Below are 15089 nucleotides of genomic sequence, written 5' to 3'. Positions count from 1 at the left end.
CAATTGCAGCATGGTTGTCAGCAATATATGCTCTGGACGTACACGATTTGAATCCAGTCATCGTGAGATTGTACATCTAGGACTGAGATAGGATTTTGTTGTCAAAAAAAATCAATCAACTGTACAGACAATTCCACATCCAGCATTACACAGGATTTATCATTATGCCCAGTCAGAGCATTGAACTAAAACAAGGCGATGAGCAGCTATTTATCCCCATATCTACAGAGACTACTGAGACACCAACGAAAGTATCCCGCAACACTATCTCAGTATGGATGAGAGTCGTTAAACTGAGGACCTACAAAGCAGAGGACTTGACCCTCTGTGAGCCTCAATTCCACACGAAATAACAGCCTTGGCATCTACACTTTCTCTACATGGAAATTGCTCACTTACAGCTATAGTGGAGGAGTGCTTTTGAAAATCAAACACAGTGTTTGCTAACCACTACTTACTGACGGTATCTTCCCATTATGACTACTCTCATTATGACTACTAATTAAAATACACATATAATGGACCACCCCTGCACTTAATAATGTACTGTACCCGTATAGCTGATTATTCCCAGTTTGGAGATCACTCCTCTACAACCCAAACTGAGGTACTTTGAAAATTTAAAATACAGATTGATTGTTTTGTACCCAAGCTATGATAATCCTTCTACTCTGATCAAAGATATAGATACTCACGCTTCATCCATACTCTCATTTGTTTTGAAAACCAGACATATTTGGAGATCACTCCTGTACAACCCAAGCTAAGGTAATCCTTCTACTCTGATTAAAAAAATAAAACGTTTTAACTACCATATGCTATGGCTGGTGTTCAGAGAGCAGAGTTTGTTATATCACAGAGAGGAGCCCAACAAGTGTTGCATGCTGGATTTCGGTACAAGCTGAACAAGTCTTGAAATGTGTCTGACTACTGGAAATGTGTTGTTCCTAGGTGTAGAAGCAACTTGTCAACAACTGGAGAGTTCATCAGAGCAATTACTGGCGAGCACAATCACGGGCCCAACAATCCAGCCACAGTTAGAATCATGAGCACACTGTGAAAAAGAGCCAGAAATGAGTCAACACCAGTGCCCCAAATGTACAATGAAGAGCTCTGCCAACTGCCTGTTGATGCTGCTGCTGTTGCACAACCTCTGTCCAGTGTAAAGTCAGCATTGTATAGACACAGAAGGAAGACAACTCCTGCATTGCCTGAACATCGTAGAGATGTCAACCTTGACGGAAGATGGACTACTACATCTGATGGTCGTCGTTTTCTTGCTGTTGAAGACGGAGATGGTGACAAACTGCTGGTGTTTTCTACAGAAGAAGCACTTTCAACGTTACAGCAGACTGATGTCCTCTTCATGGATGGAACTTTCTCTCCGTGTCCAAGACTTTGGCATCAGTTGTACGTGATTCACTCTCTCACTGGCAATACTATGATTCCCTTAGCTTTCTGTCTCATGCCTTATCATCAACGTGCTACCTACTGTAGACTTTTTTATACGCTGAAGAATGCTGTTCAACAAACAACTGGCAGACCTCTTCTACTGTTCATAAAGCTATCTCTGATGAATTCCCTAACACATCTATGAGAGGGTCATTACATGCAGTGCTTGTGGTGCAAAATTCAGGACCTAGGGCTTGTTACAATGTACAAATAGAATGATGACTTATCTGAGCTGTTTAGATCTCCATTAGCCCTTCCCTTTTTACCTCCTGAACTTGTCCAAGACACCTGGCTTGAGGCCATGGACCAAGCACCAGACGTCCAGGGATGTGAAGCATTCAAGGACTATGTTGTGAGTGTCTGGGTTGATGATGATGCACGTTTCCCCATTGCTCTGTGGAACCATTCCGAAACAGATGGTCCACGGACAAATAATCACCTCGAGTGTTTTCACCACTCGCTCAGCCAGAGCGTCAGACACAGTCACCCTAACATTTTTTAATTCATCGAGGCCACGAATAGAAGAAGAATTGCCCAACTGGAGTATGGAGCACCTGTACCACCAAGGAAAAGAATGTACAGAGATTTAGATTGAATTTGTTCGGGCAGCAGGCTGTGTTGCAAAACAGTTTTTGTAAAAACAAATTGTAAACTGAAGACGAAGAAATGTTGACGCCAGAAGTTTCATTGAGATGTCAATCATTATTCTTAATTCACTTACTATAAGGTGTACATCATGTATAGCTACATATGTATCTAAATATAATTACGTATGTAATTAGCTGAATAAATGTTTATGAACCCGGTACAGCTATAGTTGTTTATGGTGCTGTTGGAACGTATGTGTAAGAGTATGTTGATGAGAAACTTGGAGTAGTCACAATGGGAAGATATTGATTGAACAGTCTACCATTGATGGAGGGGAGAGAGCTAGCAATTAAGAAACACTGGACTGGAACAAGTTGTATATTGGACAGGTAGTCAAACTGGGAGTAGTCATAATGGGAATGATCCCTTACTGACAGGTTGTGGTCCCCCAATTCACGAATGAATACTGGAAGAACAGGACTGAACAACCGCTGTTATGGTTCCTGAAGGGGAAAAAGTAATGGGCGTACTCACATGGCAACCATCAGAATCCATCGTGGCCTGACCCACCGCCATTTCTGTTGGATTCTGTAAGCATAATAAGCATGAGTCAGGATAATGAAAAATATGTAATTTTCTGAATAAAATTGATATATCATACTTACCTGACTCATGATGACAAGCCCTCCCAAACAGCCCACGCAGGCATGTAAGATTTCACAGTAAAAGAAGGAAAACAGGGAGGCTTCCTGTGGATGAGTGCAATTGTATGGCCGCTTCAAAAGAAGGGAGCTTGAAACAGATTTCAAGTGTTCCACTATCTTCACATAGAGGAAGGAGATAAGCGTAATACACATGAGTCAGGATAAGTATAAAATATCAGTTTTATTCAGAAAATTACATGTTATAAACACTAGCTCAACAAAAACTGGACCAGAATGATATGGCATCGTCATGTCCTCTCCACACTATCTCAGTAATGAAATATCATACAATCCATGTTTTTGTGCCACCAACAGTTGGGAAAAGTATAAACTGTTCATATTCAATATTGAGAACCTGAGTGTGTGGTATTCTTTATTTTTTCAAAAGTATGATTCACAACCAGGTTTACAGATATGTGAAACAATTCTTCTGAGGCGTACCTCTTCCATATGGTCATGGGAAAAATCTTCAGCTTGTGTCAAAATATTATCAGAGTCAAGTTAGAAAACCTCACCGAAAAGCTTATGATTACAATTTCTCAAAACACATTCATGCAGATATTATTTTAACTTGATATTGCTACTATAAGGCACTGGTTTGAGAAAGTTTTGGTCAAGTCAAGGCACTCATTCAGGTTTTGTAAAACATGTTCATATATAATTGAAAACACATTGTAAAGCATGTGCATAGAGTATGACATGTGACATAGTTGAGTTCTATGTAGGATCAGTAAGCAGCAACTGTCCTGCATCATCATCAGTCATATGTTTGCTATCTTACAACCCAAGATAGAATCCTATGTCCAGCTTAGCTGCCAATACGATGGTGGTGAATCTTAGATGTGGATACAGGTGTAGTCACTAGGTGTATGCCATAGATGGTCTGTGACCAGAAGTGTTGCATTTTGTTGGTGTAAAAGGATTTTTCTTGTTTTCAGAGTAAATATTGTGTATATAGACAAGTCTGGAAAGAGGATTCCTGTACGAGGAAAGGTTGGCGACAATGCCATGTATTTAGCACATAGGTATGACATAGAAATTGAAGGTAAGAATTTGTATCATACCAGTAATTCATAATAGCGTGGGACAAAGTTTGATATAATAAAACTTTGTGTTTCTGTTATATCATGGCTGAGCTTGCAACTGAAAAGTGCACTTAATATAGTCAGGTAAACATGTTTACGGCACATTAACTGTTGATAGTTTGTGTCAGGAGGGTGGCAAGGGAGGTAAACATGTCAGTGTAAAGCTGTTTACTGATGCCTTCGAGGGAGGTAAGCATGTTAGTGTCAAGCTATCTACTGATGACTTGTGTTTGGTGGGTGGCAAGGGAGGTAAACATGTTAGTGTCACTCTGTCTACTGATGGACATGTTGCAGGAGCTTGTGAGGCATCTCTGGCTTGTTCAACATGTCATGTCTATGTTCAAGAAGAATACATGAATACTTTAAAAGAGCCTGATGAAAAGTAAGTTCCTACTTTTAAGTTAAATTTTCTGCTTTCATTGGACTTTCTGTTTTGTAGATATAGTTCATTTGAAATGAAATTTCATGATTTTTATGATGTGACTGAAGCAGAAGTATGAGGCATGTCCCAAAAGTGGTCGGCCTCACTATATTCTTGATGTCCAATGTTAGAAAAGCTTCCATTTTATTTTGAAGGAATCATTAGCAAAGCTGTATCTAGAATTTCACATATGTGGTTAATGCGGTTAACAAGACATTTGTTATCACAACACATTGGACTGTAAAACATTATATTTCTTTAATCATTGCAGAAAGTGAAAAACTATCTGTCATTTGGTACCTCTTGGATGATGGCATGCGCTCAAATAATATGATATAAAATATGTTCAGGATAGTATGGATGACTTCATGTCATAATCACCTTTTACAGATTTTGATTGCTTGATTTATATTTAGACAAGGCTGTTTTTAAAGGACACCCCCATTTTAATCTTTGAAAAACATTTTGTCTAGACGTTCAAGTTGACACTGTTTACAATATATTGAGAGCTGACACTTGTGTGACCACCATTCAATATTTCGTTTGAACCCCTGATCATTCTGCATGAATTGTCTTGTTCATCCATTCTGATTTAATGCTATGATATAGATAGAAATTTCCTGACTGTAGTCTGAAGCAACATTTTCAAGCTTAATGTTGTCTTTATTTCCGTGTTCTAGAGAGGAAGACATGCTGGATCTTGCTGTGTTTCTCAAGCCAAACTCCCGATTAAGTAAGTTTCATTAGCCACTATAATTGGCTAGTCTCAATTTTAAACATGCAGTCTGTGTATAATTATATGTTAATTATAGATCCATGAAGTTCTATCAGTCTTTGTGCACACAAGCACACTTTTCCAGAAATGTTGATTGAATATACATAGTAACATATCTTTATTCTTTCTATATATTATTATACCCTGGCTATGAACTTTGTCAGGAGCATATCTCTTTAAGTTTACATGCTAAGTTAACCAAACTTCTGTAATCTTTACTCATGGATATTCCTTTTGCTATTTGAAGTTTATCAGAATTTTATTTTCATGCTATTTAAGTGGAAAATGACTTGATGGTTATCTTATCCGAACATACAGTCATCCCTCGCCATAATGTGGGTCTTGTGGTCACCTGATGACCCCCTAAGTTATTAGACATCCGTTTTGTAGTACCTATTATATAACGTGGAACAAAGGCCATGTAAAAACATATTTTCCAAGGACATAACAAAACTGCTTGTTTGTGTATTGTGCCCAGTCAAAACTGTATCATATTGTTGAAAGTGAAAAACCAACTTTGAAAATGAAAATATATATATGTACGAGAAACTTGCAATAAAAAATCACTAGACATGATAATTTAATTGTTGTTCCTGTTGTGCTACCTGTTATTCAACTAAACCAGAAATAACGATCAGCTGTGCACAGATGTTTTGGTCCAATGTACCGATGATTCAGTTGAAGGTGATCCTATAATATTACATCAAAGAATTTCTATTCCATTATGAGAATAATTTATATATTCAGCAGTTATTGTAACAGATTATTATTATTGCTATTGTATTAGTATATAATGCATGTTTTCCACAAACATATTTAACATAACAATGAACACAGGCCGTTACCTGTCTGGATACATTTTACATAGGAGACAGTTTGACAAGTCACCGCTGACTTCCTGTGGTACAGTGTTCCCAGAAATTATTGAGAAAATCTTTGGTTTTTTTCTAATGATGCTAAGATTGGAAAAAGGGCTTTCACTATGCACTAAGCCTACTAAATAAGGGAGACAACTCTTGAAGGCTTAGAAGGCAGCTCATTACGTCAAGAGTTATCTCCCTTGTCTGAGCAGACGGCTTCCTGTGTTGACATGGCAGAATTTACAGCAAGAGAGAAAAGAAAGCTCATTCTAGATGATTTTGAAAGGGGTGAGGCTGATGCTAAAGTGTTAGCTTGTAGACATGGCATTCCTCTGTCTACAGTATACAGAACTTTGAAGAATATTCAAACAGGAACCGGGATAGAGCACAAAGCAGGGGCAGGTCGGCCTAGGAAATTCAGTGTTGTGGATCGCCGAAGACTTGGGCAGATTGTGAGTAGGGGCAAATTGAAAAGTGTTGAGAACATCAGAAATGAAATGATTAGCAGAGGAAGTCCTCAGGTATGCAATGAAACAGTTAGGCAGGAATTACAGAGACTTAATTGGGTGAAAAAACGTGGAATTCCCTCGCCGTTGATGAAAGATGCACAAAAGGGAAAACGTTTAAACTGGTGTCGTGCTCATGAAAATCAAGATTGGGATAATGTTTTCTTTTCGGATGAAAGTTCTGTTTGGCTTTTCCCTAATTGTGTGAAAATTTGGACCAAAGGTACTGTTAAACCTATCTACCAGCGACCAAAACATAGCCCGAAGTTTCACATGTGGGGTGGCATATCGGCTCGCGGAGTGACGCCATTGTGTGTTTTCACGGGAAACTTGACAAAAGAAAGATATGTTGACATTCTAAATCGTCACCTTCTTCCGAAAGCACAAACATTGTATGAAGATGATTGGCTTTTCCAGCATGATAATGACCCAAAACACACTGCGCACTACACAAAACAGTGGTTGTCGGGCGAAAATGTTCAAGTTTTAGACTGGCCCAGTTACAGTCCAGACCTAAACCCAATTGGGAATGTGTGGGGAGTCATGAAGGACAGAATAAACCAAAAGGGACTGAGAAATATTGAAGATATGAAGGCCGAGGTGGTCCAATATTGGGATACCCTGTCACACGATTACCTACAAACTTTGATGGGTAGTGTGCCTAGTCGTATTCAGGCATGCATTGCTGAGCAAGGAGGTCTAACAAAGTACTTAAACAAGACTGAGACTGTAAAAGGATGATGTTTTAACATGTTTATGTAAGTAAAACGCCAGAAGTTAATAAACGTAATGAGTTACATGACGCAACATGATTCTCAATAATTTCTGGGAATACTATACTTGCAACTTTGATTGTAAAAACAAATGTTGTCAAATATGACTTCAGTGAGTCAATAGCGCGGGTGTTTGAGTCCGTGGATTACAAGGCTGTACTCTGTTTGTGATGCAAGGAATGATGTGAAAGTGGTGCTATCGGGGTAGGCGTGAAAAACACGAATGTGGTAAGCGGAAGTTGTACATGTATGGAATGAGGCAATGCCATTTCTCACAGTGTCACAGGGTCTCTTGTTACTGTCAACAGTTTTAATGAATGAAAATGGGATTGAATATCAAATAAAATGTGTTTACCCGCGCTATAGCGGTGTGTGTTGCATCACAGCAAACATTGTAAGTACTCGACTGATCATCAATTTGGATGACCTAAGTTAATTTTCATGGCAACACTTTGAAGATTTCACCACGTAAACTGCATGTTAAGTTTGTTAGCGAGATTTCTCAAGAACTGTTCACTGGATTTTCTTCATATTCAACGCCTAGCTTTATTGAGGGCCCAGTTGATTTTGGTGATCTTCAGGTAATTTTGAAGGTTGTCCATACGTACGGAGGGATTGGAATATCTAAAGTATTGTTTTCATTTGGGTATTTATGTTTATCACAGTAAAAGAAAGGTCTCAGTCAGGTTTGGTGACCTTGACCTTCATCTCAAGGTCACAAGGGGACTTTAGCGTTTTATGTTGTTAGCCAAGCTTTATCTAGGGAAGGTCGCAGCTACTGTCCTTTTTAGGAGTTTCATACATTGGTCAAGGTGTAAGTGACTGTTCAAACTAATTTGGTGTTTGAACAACTACAGGACAAGATATCAAGAGAGTTTGAGAGTAATGTCTTTGTTGACATTTTACTTCATCTTAAACTATGACCTTCACTTTCATTTAAGTTTGATTTGATGATATGTGGCAGGGGGTTTTGTCACCTTAGTGACAATGCTTGTTCAGAATATTTTAACATTTTCCACTGTTGGCACAGGTCTTTCTCAGTTCATCTCAAAAATAAATTTGACAAAATCGTTGTCACTGCCAGTAAAATTGCTGGTGTCAAATTAAATGTTTATCATCAATATACAAGTGGCAAATTGTGAATCAAGCAGTCAAAATTAGGTCAGACCCAACTCATTTCTTACATTTGGAATAAAACCTCCTCCCTTTAGGATGTCACTACAAAGTTTCATTTATGAAAACTAAGAGAGCCTGTACATAATTTATTCCAAGGACAATATCTCTCTTAACAGCACAGTGGCAAAGGGTGAAAATCAAATTTTGATGGACTAAAGCATGAAACTTTGCAAAGTGATGGGAAATATCATGGTAAAGCATATATTTCTGAGGGGGCCCGATTTTGGGGGCCCACTTCCCAAAAAATCTATGATGGCATCAAAGATTGCCATAAAAAATCAAGGATTTCTAGTTCTAACACTAGTTCTACATGACTTTTCCCTGCTGGATAATATCAGAAAACATCGCACAGTGCTAGGGATTATCATGATGAAACATATTTTTGGGGTATGCCCAATTTTGGGGGCCAATTTTCCCAAAAATCCAAGATGGCATCCAAGATGGGCGCCAAAAGGACTTCTCCCTGCTGGATTATAGCACAAAATCTTGCACAATGTTAGGGAAAAACATGTTAAAACATATTGTTTAGGTGTGCCCAATTTTTTTGGCCTATTTTCCCACAAGTCCAAGATGGCCTCCCTAAGTCAAAGAGTGCTGAAGTCCATTCAGAATGTATTGCCAAGTATTAAAAAATGTGTGAGATGTATTCACTGTTCAAAGGGCTATTCCTAATACTTTTAAGAAATCTAACAAAAAAAAAATTATATTTGGTAGTAAATATATATAAATTCATCATCCAATTTATGAAAAAGTTACAGTTTTGATCAGTCATGTGACATCATTTTGTCAAACCTCTGTGGTTATGACTTGCATAGAAGTTGTGAAGATTTACAAATGCATTTTTTTGAGCATAGAGGTTGAGACTTGTAGCCATATTTGATAAGTTCTTGACAACCTCAAGAAGCTCCTGTCAGTGTCATCCACACTTGTCGCCATGTGTGGTCTGTCCAACCAAACAAATCTGACTCTGACACTTTCTGTCTTGGAAGTAAACAAGAAAGCCATAATTATGTCGTAAACACTCCCTCTGGATTATGGTTGCCAGTTTCATGTGGGTGTACAGAATGAAAGAGATCAAACTTTTTCTTCAAAATCATAGCTATTCCTAATGGTTTCTCTAAATATCTACATAAAATTGTGAGCTTTCTGATTCAGTTTCCTTTTTCCCTCTTTGCAGTGGGGTCTGGGGGGCTGTTTAGAACAGTTGCAGGCCCGATTACTAATCATGAGACTTTAATTACGTAGGTACTCTGATAAATTGCGACGAAGTGAGATGACTCACTTGCTTACAGTCCCTTGCATATGTAAGGGTTGCGGCTGAACACCACATCGCTTGAGAGCACCCAGTCCATGGAATAATTTTGCCTAGTAAGCCAAGGGGTTCAGGAGAACCCATCACTAGCATAGCTACTCTGCCAGTTGGATCCAGCGTCCCTTGTTCATTGCTATCTACAATTGTCATTACCCAATACAGGGTATACTGTCAGTGCTTTTTTGACTTAGGGTAATCTGCAACCTGCTGTCCAATCGTGGGATAAGTGCAAATCGTGAGATAGAATAAGTTTAACATTTTGGAAATTTTAACTGTAAATTGTATGTTTATTTAATATTTATAAATTGTGTATTTATTTATGGGAGTTCATATGGACAAAAGAGGCCTATGGGAAAAGTTCTCATTCGTTCCACTCAGCGTTGAAGCAAGACGGAGAAGTGCAAATCATGAGATAGGTTACGTGTATAAATATACAATTTAAAATTAAATTTCCAAATGTGTCTTTTCCTGTTATCTCCTTTGATGACATAGATGCTATGACAGCTTCACCAACGCAGTGATACTCATCAAGACGTCATCAGTTCAAGAGACTTTTCTAGGAAAGGGTTTCCAATCAAAGCAACTGTAACACATAGGAGATGCTGACTTGAGTCTTAAATGTCTGCTGTGTAACAAAACCTTGTTCATCTTACCTCTCAAACTTACTGAATTCTCTCTTGTTCTGGTCCAGATATCATCCATCTGGCTGAGGCAGATAACAGATTTTCTGTTAATCCAACTATACCACCTGAGTGTTTTACAACTTTGCTGTTTTGTTCATGAGCTTGAGCCAGAAGCATGGAAGACAATGTGTTGGATGTTTTGAGAAACTTCTCTGAAGGGCTCTCTCATCTCTGAAGTGAACTGATAGCAAGTGTGCATAGTTGGTGAGATCAAGAGCCAAGAGAAAAGCTGTTCCATTACCTGGATATTCAGAGACATGGGACCTCATAAAGATCAGTAACATTGTCTCAAGTTGAAGAATCAAATCCCACCATTTGGATGTTGGAATCTTTTCTGACTTCCAATGTTTCCAGCCAGTCTTTAAATGCTTATTGAACATGATGGTCCAGTGAGGACATTTTCCATAAGGTTATTTCAATGTGAAGACCTGTGATTGTCTTGAGGATACACCCATGCCTAACCATTTCAAGAATTTGCTGCTTTTTCAAATCTCAACCTCAGTGATTGACAGTATGGTGATGATTGACTGATGAAAGCAATTTCAAAAGTTTTCATTAATTGGGTGATGAATTATATCTTTTACTACCAAGCATAAATCTTGATTGTTAGATTTCTTGAAAGTAGAAATACCCTTTGAGCAGTAAATATACCTCTCATATTGACGCAAATGAAGACCATTCTGGGTAAACTTCAGCTCTCTTTGATTTTTAGAGCCCGCCTTGGATTTAAAGGTTAATAGCTCCCCCAAATTGGGCACACTTAAAAAATCTGTTTGATCATGATCTACCTTAGCATTGTGCAAGGTTTTCTGCTGTGATGAAGCAAGGAAAAGTCAAACAGTGTTAGAAATGTAAATCTTTGATTTTTGGCAGCCATCTTGAATTTTGGGACAGTGATTCCCCAAAATCGATTTTATGTTTTATCAGGATATTCTCCAGCACTTTGCAATGTTTCATGCTTTAGTCGGTCATGTAATGATGAAACTTAAGATTGGACCTAAGCCATTGGACTATAAACAAACATAAAGGTACTTAAGTTCATGAATTTATATATATATGTTACATATTTATATCTCTCTGATACAGTGTCAGTAGCTCTGTTGATTTAGCATAATTTCCTGAAGAGTCAATATCACAACCTATGTTTGCAACAAGTAATGTCCTTCATGAACATAGATGACATTGAAGGTCATGTGTGAAACATATTTTCCAAGCAGCTAATGAAGACAATATCTGGATAATTTATTATATTGATTTGAGGTTTGGGTCTTTACTAAGGAGAGCTATTGATGATCTCCACTAAAGGTTCATGTGACCAGAAAGTGTATTCTTAAAAGGGGGAATAATGATTTTAATGCATGAGAACTACAACCATTTTCCAATGTTTATACTCATTACGTAAGTACTTTCTCCTTTACTTGGCATCAAGATCATGTCAGTCATCTGGACACTAAAAAACTTTGGATATACTTCAGAGTGTTTACAAGCTCCTACATTAGCTAGGTATAACCTTATGTTTAAATGTTGTACTGATACATATTTTTCCAAAACAGAACATACTGTGAGATGAAGTAGATGTGTCTTTAGTTTATATTTTGTTGTTGAGATGGAGTATATATGTGTTTGTGGTTTCATGTCCTGGGTCCTGTGAGACCCCGAATAGCTGGACCCCAAATATCTGGAAACCTCACCTTTTGGTCAATTTCGTAGGAAAAAACAACAATGTCTTTTGTTATAAAATTGACTGTCTATAATGGATATTCAGTTTCCGTTTCTTTATGGTAAATTTTGCAAACCAACCACCTAAATCAACACAAAATTGACTCACTTATTCGCAAGAAGCTTTGATCTTCCTCTGATCATGTAAAGTGAGGTGCAAGAACCTCATATGTTTTCTCATGAGACAAGATCTGCTAATCCGGCTTAATGACCAATTGGTGGTGATTAGCAAGCCTATCTCACACTGAGTTGATTGTAATTGGCAGATTGAAGTCACCAAGCTGTTTTGGAAGTGATTTTAAGCCAGAAGTGTATGCTCGCTACCGTTTCAACAACAAAGCTTGTAAGACAGAAATCCAGATATCTGGATATTCTGTTATCCAGACGATTTACACAAAAACAAATGTGTCTGGATATCACAGGTCTTGCTGTAAGTGATCTCCAGTCCTGGGTCCCAGAAGGAGTAAATTTGTGTATGTGGTTTCAGGTCTTGTGTCCTGTGAGATGGAGGATATATGTGGTTTCAGGTCCAGCTTCCCATAAGAAGGAGTATATTTGTGTTTGTGATTTCAGGTTGTCAGATTATCCTCAGCAAAGAAATGGAAGGCCTAGAACTGACACTGCCTAAAGCCACACGGAACTTCTACGTTGATGGACATGTCCCACAACCTCATTGAAGGCACAATATGGAAGAGATAAACTTTGTACAAACTGATTGCCATGATGTTCAGGCAAGAGGTGTTCACGTGTCCTTATCCCAACTAGGAGTGACTAACTAAAGAACATTTTCCTCAGGGTATGATCTCATTTGCAAGTAATACAGGATTTCAGACAGTACCTTACTGTGAGGTACAATTATGTGAACAAAGGACATTCCTTACAGATGTCCTCTGAGAGGCTAAAAATATTCAAGTCTTGTTTTTAGCATGCCATTGTATACAGTGAACAGTGTGTGCCAATGACACTTTACACTCACAGCCGAGGTGTGTAAATCTTGAGTCAGATTCTGATGTCTTTGGTTGAAGAACAGTATCAGGATTATGATTTGACAAACACTCACTGGACCAGAGCCATGCTATGCTATATGGAGAGACTGTTGTCATGGTCATGTCATAAATCATAGATAACAACTTCAAATGTAGAACTTGACACTTGCAAATGAAAGTTAATTTGATCCATTTTTCTTGTACAGATACATAAAAGAGATTTATTCTTTACTATAACCTCAGTTATTGTTTCTTATACATGTACAATACATACAGTAGTATCTTCTGATTCAAACAGTCAACACTAGTTGTGCATCTCACCGTCTAGAAGTAATGAGACATAACATCTTCATGGTAAAGATCTTTATCTTCATTTTGTAACAAAAGAAATGGAAGGGATAACCATCACTAAACCAAACATTCTGCTTATTTAGACTAAAACTTAAAGGTCACATGCAACGTAAAACACAACTTTGCTGATTCTGATACCTTTGATATGGTATGCACTTACTGAAACAAATCATCAAAAATGCCAATTCAACCTGTAAAGTTGAAAAAAAACGTGATGAAAAAAAAGCCTGCAAAATTGGAGTTCAAATGATTCACTAAATTTCCCCCAGCGCTGGGGGAAAAAGTGGTTTCAACAGCTGTGCTGCGCTGTGCCCAAACCCATTGATTTATGACTTCTGCACCTGACTTCTGTCTCTACCACATTATGTAATTAGGCGGGTGTGATACTTTTACACATGACATGATTTTATGTCTGTGGGTAGCAAACAAACTACGTCCATTTTTCTCGGATGACTGGATCTGACAGAAACTGGTGCAAACTCTTGTCAGTTTCAAGTCCTGCTTTGTACTTGGATGAATGACAGTTTCCAGCCATGCAGTAGTTCACCATCTCTACTGAGATGATTTTTGACTGGAAATTCAGAGAACATGTATTTACAAAAGCCAGTATCTCTATATACGTTCATTATGGATAACAACTTCTTCTAGTGTATATGATTTTGTTTGACAATGGTATATGATTCTATACTGAAACGACTCGTCAAGTACAATAAAAGAAGTTGTTATCCATAAAGAATCTCTCTTGTGACTCACCATACTTCTAAAATGAACATCAAACATATCATCTGTCTGTACACACGAGCCCTCAGCTTATCAGCAAATGAACCCGCCAATCGGAAGCCATCATTACACTTGAGTGCACATCCACCCGCAACGACTGGGTTCGGTCTCCAGAGGGCTTCGTTTCGCGGGAAGTAAGCCCAAGTACAAAATATTGCACTTTTGAATAGCGATTGTACATTTATGATTTTGTTTATTTGTTTTTTTGCAAGCAGCAATGTATATTATATGTCATGAATAAGTGATAATTGTGTTATATTTATGTTTGATTTTTTGGTTGCATGTGACCTTTAAGGAGACATCATAATATCATAATCATAATAAGTGAGAGATCTGTTGTGATTATTACAGAGATGGAACTGGATGTGTATAGCCATATAGATTAGGTTATTTACCAAATCATTTACAAAGTGAGTGAGTAATACTTTACACGAAAGGTGTTACCGCAATAAAATTGCTGTTTGCTTTGAGATATTACAGACATTTTGTGCACGCACGCACGCACGCACGCACGCACGCACGCACGCACGCACGCACGCACGCACACCTCGAAGCATTCTGTTGGGTAACTGCTCAACGTTATACATTCAGGTCTAATGTGGTGAATGTATTGTGTTATGTAATTTGCACATGGAAGCATAGAAGGAGAGAAATTTAACAGAGTTTAACACACTATTAATAATCAAAGTTATTAACAGATAAATTGTCGAGTGATCAGTTACAGTGTTTTTATGTTTATGTGTGTAGGTTTACTGAAACAGATGAAATACATGAATATCTTGGTGTAAAGTGCCCATGTCAGCCCAACCTACTTTCTTCAAAAGATTAACCAATCATTGATGGATTGATTGATTGCTCAATGACATTAAAGTATATCAAAGATTAGGAGGCATTATGAAAATAGTTGTCACATGTACC

The 15089-nt window shown here is 38.0% G+C and overlaps 1 protein-coding gene across 1 annotated transcript in view; it reads left to right on the top strand.

Annotated features, from left to right (window-relative positions):
- LOC137291797 (adrenodoxin-like protein 1, mitochondrial) overlaps positions 1 to 13570 on the top strand; it is a 39228-nt gene extending 25658 nt beyond the window's left edge. The window contains exons 3-6 of the mRNA XM_067823327.1: positions 3683 to 3789; positions 4124 to 4211; positions 4931 to 4983; positions 12628 to 13570. Of these exons, the coding sequence (XP_067679428.1) occupies positions 3683 to 3789; positions 4124 to 4211; positions 4931 to 4983; positions 12628 to 12731 (352 nt within the window). The 3' untranslated portion in view covers positions 12732 to 13570. The remainder of the gene's footprint in view (positions 1 to 3682; positions 3790 to 4123; positions 4212 to 4930; positions 4984 to 12627) is intronic.
- Positions 13571 to 15089: the final 1519 nt, after the last annotated feature.

The sequence above is a fragment of the Haliotis asinina genome, chromosome 7, assembly GCF_037392515.1.
Source record: "Haliotis asinina isolate JCU_RB_2024 chromosome 7, JCU_Hal_asi_v2, whole genome shotgun sequence".
NCBI lineage: Eukaryota > Metazoa > Mollusca > Gastropoda > Lepetellida > Haliotidae > Haliotis > Haliotis asinina.
Note: the sequence above shows the minus strand (reverse complement) of the source record. Positions and strands in the feature narration are given on the sequence as shown.